This window comes from Penaeus vannamei, chromosome 18 (assembly GCF_042767895.1).
Source record: "Penaeus vannamei isolate JL-2024 chromosome 18, ASM4276789v1, whole genome shotgun sequence".
In the NCBI taxonomy this organism is placed as follows: Eukaryota; Metazoa; Arthropoda; class Malacostraca; order Decapoda; family Penaeidae; genus Penaeus; species Penaeus vannamei.
In genome coordinates, this window is record NC_091566.1 from 34,189,782 (window position 1) to 34,199,781 (window position 10,000).

Sequence of the window (10,000 nt, forward strand, 5' to 3'; positions counted from 1 at the left end):
GTAAGAGAGAGGAGAAATGAACGTTATAAATACCAGTGATTGGCTATAGAAGACAAAGGAGACAACCACGAAATGAAGAGTGATGAGGGAGAAAGAGGAAGGGCGGAAGGGGAAGGAGAGAGAAAAGGAGAAAATAGGAAGAGCGGAGGGGGGAGAAGGAGAGAGAGAAGGATAAGGAGGAAGGGCGGAGGGGGAAGAAGGAGAGAGAGAAGGATAAGGAGGGAGGGCGGATGGGGAAGAAGGAGAGAGAGAAGGAGAAAAAAGGAAAGGGGAGCAGGAGGAGACAGAGCAAAATAGAAGGAGGGAGAGTTACTTTGTTCCTCAAGCTCATCTGTCTCCTCTTTGCCTTTCTGTTCTTTATCTCAGTCCCAGACCTTGATATTTAGTAGGTGATGCAACGTCCCTCGCTTTCTGTGCTGCGTCTCTCTCTCTCTTTCTCTCTCTCTCTCTCTCTCTCTCTCTCTGTATGTCTGTCTGTCTCTTTCTCTCTCTTATCTTTTTTTTCCTACTTTTTCTCTGCTGATTTCTTTCACTGTCTTTCTCATCCCCCCCCCCCTTTATCTCCCTCTATCTCTCTCTTTAATCAAAGCTTAGGAAAAGAAAGGTTGCAAACAGTTGAAAAATATTTTTTTAGATTGTTTGTGAAATGAGCATTGCCTGCATGTTGACACCCACTTACAGACACACACGCGCACTTACTACGTCTACATCTATATCTATGTATGTATACATGTGTCTATATCTGTCTATCTATATACGTGTCTATCTATGTATACATGGATACATCCCTTCTCTCTCTCTCTCTCTCTCATCTCTACAAATATGAAACTAATACGATACAAAACGAATAAAAAGGCACCCCATTCACGCTCGACTTTTCTTTCTTTTCAGGGAGCTGAAATTCAGACGACTTCGACGACAGACGAGAGACTAACCGGTGACGCCGCTGGCTCCGACGCAGGCGATGACGCGACGGCTTACGTGAGCGGGCCCCGCGAGCGGCGGTTTCTCGGGCCGCAGGCGAGACGGAGCTGGTTCGTCGACAACGCCGGCCCGCGCACCTGGGGCTTCTCCGTGGGCACGCTCCCGCTCGACTCTAACTACATGAGCAAGCTCCTGCAGAGAGCCAACCTTCGGAGCAAATACCGCAAGAACGCAGCCCTACGGAGCGTCGAGAAGAAGAGCATGTCGTCCCTGGCGGCGGCGAACAACATGCCACGATCGCTGAAGAGCTCCCTGACGGCGTTCGCCCCCGACGACCGCCTCAAGAACCACGACAAGCGCAGCATCGCCAGCATCGCCCGCGACGGCAAGTTCCCCTCCAACGTCGACATGAAGCGCAGTGTTCAGGACGCTGCCTCCGCCGAGGACGAGAAGCGCTCGCTGTCCTCGCTGGCGCGCTCCGGCAACTTCCCGTTCCCGCTCGACGAGAAGAGGAACGTCGCCTACATCGCCAAAACCAAGAGCAACGCGATGGACGACGTCGCTGAGAAGAGGAACGTGGCTTACATCGCTAGAACTAACAGCATGAATCTAGGCAATGCTGCCGAAAAGAAGAACGTTGCTTACATCGCCAGAACTAATAGTATGAATCATGATAATGCCGACGAGAAAAGGAACATTGCTTACATCGCCAGAACTAATAGTATGAATCATGATAATGCCGACGAGAAGAGGAACATTGCTTACATCGCCAGAACCAACAGTGAAAACATGGAAGATCCCAGCGAGAAAAGGAACGTGGCCTACATCGCCAGAACCAACAGCTTGAGTGCAAATGAACCGGATGAGAAGAGGAATGTTGCTTACATTGCAAGAATGAACAGCAAAGCCTTGGAAGCCCCAGACGAGAAGAAGAACGTTGCCTACCTCGCTCGCACCAACAGCCTGAACGGCGGCCCTCCCGACATCAAGAGAAACGACGCCTACGTCGCCAGGAGAAACAGCAGCGACCTCGACGCCCAGGACGAGAAGCGCAACGTCGCCTACTTGGCCAGGACCAACAGCAAGACCATGGAGGACTCGCCCACCGAAGACAAGAGGAACGTGGCTCACTTCGCCAAGATCACCAGCGACAATCTGACCTCGAACGACTCGCTGGAGGCCGAGAAGCGCCACCTCTCGAGCCTCGCGCGGGCCAACGACCTCCCCATGATCAAGAGTCAAGAGAAGCGCTACCTCGGGGCCCTCATGAAGAGCCACCCGCCCTCGTTCATCGGCCAAGGGAAACGCTATTTCGCCGCCCCCTTCGCCGCCTACCGCAGTAGAAACGACTATGACAAGCGGTTTTATGGTTCGCTCCTGAAGGCCGACACTCCCTTCCTGCCTTCAGACATGAAAGCCGAACAGGACAAGCGACACATAGCCTCACTGATCAAGAGTCAGTCGCTGCCCTTCTACCCAGACAAGCGCTACTATGCCTCACTCCTGAAGAACAGGGACTATTTCCTGCCCTCGCAAGGCGAAGACCACGACCAAGACAAGCGTTACTATGGCTCCATCCTCAAGAACCTCCCTGGGCCCTTGGGAGACGAGGACTACATAGACAAGCGCTACTACTCCTCTCTCCTGAAGAACCTTCCCCCAGCCGACCTGTCCAAGAACGTGGAGGAAAAGTCGTCCAATGGCTTGATTGCGAATAAGAGGTACTTGGCGTCGCTACTGAAGAGCAGAGACAGCGGCCTGTTCACCCAGAACAAGCGACATATTTCCTCTCTTTTGAAAGGCAAGAAGTCGGACGATTCCCTCGATGAGATCGATGAAGATAAGAGGTATTATGCATCTCTGCTGAAAAATAAGAAGTTTGATGATTCCGACGACCTCGAGACGGAGAAGCGCTATCTTGCCTCACTTTACACCAAAAAATCTGATGAGGACGAATACAACGAAGATAAACGGCATTACGCTTCTCTCCTCAGCAAGAAGTCGGACGATGCCGTGGAAGAGACCAGTGAGGACAAAAGACACATTGCTTCCCTTCTGAGCAAGAAATCTGACTTTACGGACGAGATCAATGAGGACAAGAGATATTTTGCTTCACTCCTGGACAAAAGAGACGAGGATTCATTTGAGGACAACAACGACGACAAGCGCTACTATGCCTCGATCCTTCATAAGAAATCGGAAGACTCTTTTGACGAGACGAGCGAGGAAAAGCGACATTACTCGTCCCTCCTGAAGCACATCGCCTACGAAAACGCCCTCGACGACGTCCTGCAGAAGCTCAAGGACACTGGGGATCAGATGAATACAGAAAAGAGGTACTACGCCTCTCTGCTTAACAAGAGATCCGACTCCGAGGAGGACCAGGAGGACTCGCCTTACGAGAAGAGGTACCTGGCCTCGCTCCTCAAGCACAAGAACTCGGACGACTTCACCGACGGCGCCGAGAAGCGTTACTTCGCCTCCCTTCTGAAGGACCGGGAGAACGACCTGCAGAAGCGTCACCTGGCGTCGGCCCTGAGAGCCTACGGCGACCCCACCGCCGGGAAACGGTACTTCGCCTCCCTTCTGAAGCACAAGGACGCCGACGAAGACGACCTCGAGGTAATTAAGCGCTACTACGCGTCCATCTTGAAGAGGTCCGATTCCGCGGACGCGGATGAAGCCTCGCAAGAGGAGACCAGCGACATGGGCTACGATGACCAGTTCAATGACGTGGATAACCTGGTCGACGCTCAGGACCAGGAGAAGAGGCACATTGCCTCTCTCCTGCAGAGCAAGTCTTCCCTGAAATCGTTCGATGACAAGAGACACATCGCGTCCCTCATGCAGAACCGCCAGTCTGCCTTCGGACCCAGCACGGGCAAGCGCCACATCTCCTCCTTCATGCGGAACAGGCAGTCGAGTTTCAGCGGCGGTCCGGTGTCCGACGACGCCAAGAACCACCCGAGGCGCAAGCGGTACGTCGGCTCCCTCGCCAAGAACAACGACCTGGCCTTCCTGTACTCGCGGTCCCGCCAGAACCGCCGCGAGGCACCCAACACCCGCGAGGACAACGTGGCCTACCTGGAACGCCTCATCCGCCTCAAGATCCAGAACGGACTCATGCGCGAGAAGCAGCGCCAGAACCTCCTCGGAGCCAACGCCAAGATGTACGTCATCCTCGACGACATCGGCAACGGCCTAACCCTCGAGGACGACCGCGGGCAGGGTGACAAGAGGAACATCCAGGCCCTGGCGAGAAACGGGGCCTCGTACGCCAACTGGGCCGGGAAGCGACTCGGCGAAGACGACGAGATGGCCAGGAACGCCTACTACCCCGCCGACGTCTACTACCTGGCGACGGAGGAAGCGGCGCCGAGGACCCTCAACAAGCGCTTCCTAGGTAGGTCTTCCGCTGGGCGTTTCCTTGGAGAATCAAAGTGAGAGAAATATGAAGAGAGAAAGAGAGAAGGCGAGAACGATATAGAATGACAGATATTATATATATATATATATATATATATATATATATATATATATATATATATATATATATATATATAATATATATATACATATATATATATATATATATATATATATATATATGTATATATATATACACAGAGAATGGCGAGAACGATATAGACTTATAGATATGATGTTGCACACACACACATACACATATATACATATATATACATATATATATACATAAATATATACATATATACATATATATATATATACATACATATATATATATACATATATATATATATATATATATATATATATATATATATATATATATATATAAACAGAGAGAGAGAGAGGATGCAGGAAAGATAGATCGATATAGATTGAAAGATGGGTAGACAGGCATATATATGTATAGATAGATAGATAGATAGTACGAAAGAGAAAGAGAGAAAGCGAGAACGAGAGAGAGATAGCGAGGGAGAAAGAAAGAAATCGAGAATGAGAAAGCCAAAGAGAAAGAGAAGTAACTCCAGAACGAAATAGAGATAAAGAAAAAAAAACACGTTTAAGCATTAATTCCTTAAGAGTTAAGGCAACACACTCGGTGCAAATTGTTTCCCCTTGTACATAAATGTTGTGCAATGTTGCCAAGCCATTTTTTCGCCTTTAATTACAAGCGGGACACACTCTAACAATAATGTCAAGAAATTAGGCAGTGAATGGCCGTAATAAATCTTCTCAAGAAGTTAATTAATTCCATCTAAACTTTATTCCGTCCTGAATGTTAAGAGAAATAGACTTTAAAACTTGACCCATTAACGAATGAGCGAGAACTACGACCCAAGCTGCTAGTCAGTCGTGAGTGATTTAATGAGATCAAATCACACACGAAAATAGTTGTTTTGCTCAGTCACATGCTCACATTTAGTGGGTTGACGAGGTAATAAGGAAAACAAGAGAAGTGCCATTAATGATATTTAAAGGAGATAATTGGGAATGGGAAGTATATTTAGTCCTGTTGTTGACGAGTTAGTTGGTCGTTAGGATAATTTGTGGTGATTTATTGGGAGGGTTGTAGGAATAGGAACAGGAATAAAGACAGGGCTGACTTTGGAAAAGAAAAAGGGACAGGAATAGGAGCAGGAGTAGGAATAGGGACAGGAATAGAAACAGGAATTGGGGCAGAATTTGGAATAGGAATAGGAACAGGAATTAGGGCAGGATTTGGAAAAGGAATAGAAACAGGAATTGGGACAAGAATAGGAGCAACAGGTTGAGAATGTAGATGGACATAAAGGAATGTAAAAAAGGAAAGAATTAAGATAATAAACAAGACGCAGATTTAGGAAAGAGATATATAATGAAAGAGAAAAGCCCCCCCCCCCCTAAAAAAAGAGAGAGAAGATAAAAAAAAAAAACAGTAAAATCACCACCAACAAACTGAAATAAGAGAACAGAGATAAAAGATAAAAAGAAAGTTAAAAGGAGAGGTAAAGGGAGAGAGAACAAACTTAATAAGAATTAATATGTCTGAATGCATAATGTTTAATCAGCGGTAAACGGGGACAGAGAAAGTTAGAGGCAAGGCGAGCGAGGAAATTTGCTTCAACAGGCACTAATCTCTTGCTTTGAGTTTGGACGATGAGGAAACAGATTGCATTAGTGTCAAAAGCTTTTAATTTTGCGATGAAGACGGGAAGTCGAGGAGGCAGAGAGGTGGGGGGGGGGAGGAAGGGAGTGAGAGAGAGAGAGAGAGAGAGACGGAAGCAGGGTGGAAGTGAGCGAAGGGGGGAGAAAGGGAGGGAGTAAGAGAGGAAGAGAGAGGAAGTGAGAGAGTGAGCGAGAGAGAGTGAGTGAGAGATAGATAGATAGAGATAGATGTAGGTAGATAGCTTGGTAGAAAGGGGAATACTACAGATAGATATTTATATAGACAGTGAGATAGACCGATACCAAAAAGAGGGGAAGAGGGAAACAAAAAGAAGAATGGGGGAAAGGAGAAGTCGAAGAGAACGAAGAGTTAGAAGAGCGGAAAGTCTCTCAAATTTCCCATTCTTTCAGCGAGCTAATTGATGGCATCTGCGACATTTTCTTCAAGATGCTGAAGCGGGAAAGTAAAACACATTGTCAAGACTTTTCTGGGACGCAGTAAACGGAAATGTGCCTTAGCTAAAAGTGAGGGGAATTGAGGAAAATGATGAAATGGAGGGATGAATCTGACATATGCACTTACACATTCCGTGCGTGCATACATACACACCGATGTACAAACACACGCGGGCATGCAGACACATGCGGACACTCGCGCCGCACGCACGCGTACACACACACACACACACACACACACAAACACACACACACACACACACACACACACGCACGCACGCACGCACGCACACACCCACGCATGCACACACACACGCACACACACACACACACACACGCGCACACACAGACACACACACACACTCACACGTGCGCACACACACACACACACAGGCACACACGCACACACACACAGGCACACACGCACGCACACACACATAAACACACGCACACGCACACACACACACAAACACACACACACACACACACACACACACACACACACGAGTCTGAAAGAAAACGTGACTGAGGGGGCGGACGCAGGGGTAACTAAACAAAACTCACCTACACTCTCGAGGTAATGGACAAACTCAGTATCGGAAACTCGACAGACTGCTTGAGGACCATCGAGGCAGGCAGGAGTTTAAGAAGAATCCAAATTGCTCTTTAAGAAAATCAAATTTCTTTGGCCTCGTGTCACCATTTTCCCTTGTTATCGTCATTCTTCATACAATTATTTTTATCGCGATTTTACTCAATCTAGTAGCATCACTGATTTTTCAAAAATTATCATTATTGTCATCATCCCTATCATCATTATCATCATAATTAATGTTATCGCTATCTTCATCACTGAAATCATGGTTATCATCATTGTTATCATCTTTATCTTCGTAGTTAACATTATTATCATCATAATATTTCTCTTCTTTTTACTCCCCTTTCTCATCACCATACCACCAATGATAGCAATCTAATAATCTTTTCTATAACATTAACCACTCTTAATCCACTTTAGTGAATTTATAAGCATCGAAGTACGATTTTTCCCGAACATTCTTAAAATATAACTAGAATATACCAGGATACCAAGATCAGGGGAGAGGAAGATAAAGAGAAATGGAATGAAATGAATAAAATAATTTTGTTTTCATGATCAATTGTCAATGAATCTAAAAAATAAATTCAAAGAAGACTAAACTAAAAGATCTTGACTGCATTTTTGGAAATAAGGAAGAGTTGGGCAAGACCACGAAAACTATGCATTATTTCAAAATCTGCCATGAAAAGCGCTCTCACATCCAGCCAAAACTGCAGTTCAACACCACTTAAGGAAGCAGGTCAAGAAGCCACAAGATTTGAATAGCGGACATATGAAAAAAAAGTGCAAGAAGGTCAGACACGTGGCTAGTAATAAAATCTGACTTCGCATACTTTCCAGGCAAACGGGAAGAGAAAATTCAAGAACTATTTAAAAAGTCCTTGCATAGTCATTCATTCCGTACCTGAGAACGAATAACTTGACCAACAACGTAATGATCTCCATGACCGCAGCCCTGAAGACAAGACCTGAAATTTACGAGGTAGTAAATTCCCCGAAGGGATCGACTCCCCGGCTGCACTGCTCGGCCAGGCACACCCATACGTCTTTCGTGTTAATTGGTTCTCTCTTCGTCTGTGTACCCCTGTGACGCTCATGACGAATCGGTGACCCCGTTGTGCGCGTCTACAACGTGTCCGGAACATGTTTGGACGCTGCGGGTGACTCTTGCTATCATTTATCCTTTTTAAGTGTGATATTTGCCTGTGGGTCTGGCTGTCTTAGGTCGTCGGGATAAGATCCTTTTGTTTATCGAAGTTTGCTTCTTAGGAACTCAAATTATACATACACAAATACATACATACACACACACACACACACACATATATACATATGTATGTTTCTGTCTTTTTTTATTTTTTTATACTTAAATTGGGAAGGTTTTGAAGTTCAGAGAAAACTATAAAATGATATTCCTTGCATATTGCAGATCTAATAGTCTATTTACTAGAAGATAAACTAATTGGTCAATATGATGTGAAAGAGAAATGGAGGAAAGAGATAGATCTATAGATGACTAGAGAGATAGATACACAGATATATATGTACATACACACACACACACACACACACACACACACACGCACACAGAGAGAGAGAGAGAAAGAGAGAGACAGAGAGAGAGAAAGCGACAGAAACAGAAAGACAGATAGATGGAGATAGATAGATAGCGAGACCTGCGTACATACATACAGACAAACATACGCAGAGGAGGGTTTTCCTCTCGACCTTGCACAAACAACCAAGCCTTATTTGCTGGCGTTACTTCAGATAGGACCAGTGAGACCTATAAAACCACGAACCTCATCTACCCAACGGACACGCGTCCTTGAACAAAAAAGAAAAAGAAGATAGAGAGAGAGGGAGAGGGAGAGGGAGAGGGAGAGGGAGAGAGAAAGTTAGAGAGAGAGTTAGAGAGAGAGTTAGAGAGAGAGAGAGAGAGAGAGAGAGAGAGAGAGAGAGAGAGAGAGAGAGAGAGAGAGAGAGAGAGAGAGAGAGAGAGAGAGAGAGAGAGAGAGAGTTAGAGACAGAGAGACAGAGACAGAGAGAGAAAGAGACAGACAGACAGACAGATAGAGAAAGAGAGAGAGAGAGAGGGACCCAACACCTCAACCATGCTGTGGGAACACCTACCTCAAGAAAGGGAGAATGGAATAGGAGGGAATAGAAGAAAAGGATGAATGAAAATGACAAGAATTGGTGGAACTATTGGAGAGAGCTGCTGGGTTTGTCGTAACGTCAATACGAATACGTACATAGACACACACACACACACACACACACACACACACACACACACACACACACACACACACATACACACACACACACACACACACACACACACACACACACACACACACACACACAACACACAAAACACACCCACATACAAAATATAAATTCCTTAAAATATATCCCCTAAATTGATATACTTAAGCAACCATAACATGAAAGTACCAAAGGACTGACGTCTTTATGAATACATTTTAGGTACTTTAAACCTGAGCTCCTTATAATAGGTGTATTTGCGGTACTTTCGGGTTTAATGCTTCGGGAGATTCTAACTCTAATAGAATGGTATCAGAAAAGGGAAGGAAGGGGCATAGGGGTGGGGGTGGGGGTGGGAGTGTAGAAGAGGAATGGAAAGAATGGAAGGAATAGAAGGTATGGAGGGAGGGGGAGGGGAATAAGGAAAGGGAGGGAAATTAAGAGAGAAAGAGAAAGGGAATACACACACACACACACACACACACACACACACACACACACATATATATATATATATATATATATATATATATATATATATATATATATATATATGTATGCATATTTATATCTATATTCATATCTAACTATCTATCTATCTTTATATGTATATAT

At 45.5% G+C, this 10,000-nt stretch overlaps 1 protein-coding gene across 1 annotated transcript in view; it reads left to right on the forward strand.

The window, feature by feature from the left end:
- Positions 1-10,000, forward strand: part of Nplp1 (Neuropeptide-like precursor 1) — a 109,542-nt gene that overhangs the window by 96,800 nt on the left and 2,742 nt on the right. The window contains exon 3 of the mRNA XM_070133177.1: positions 892-4,327. Within this exon, the coding sequence (XP_069989278.1) occupies positions 892-4,327 (3,436 nt within the window). The remainder of the gene's footprint in view (positions 1-891; positions 4,328-10,000) is intronic.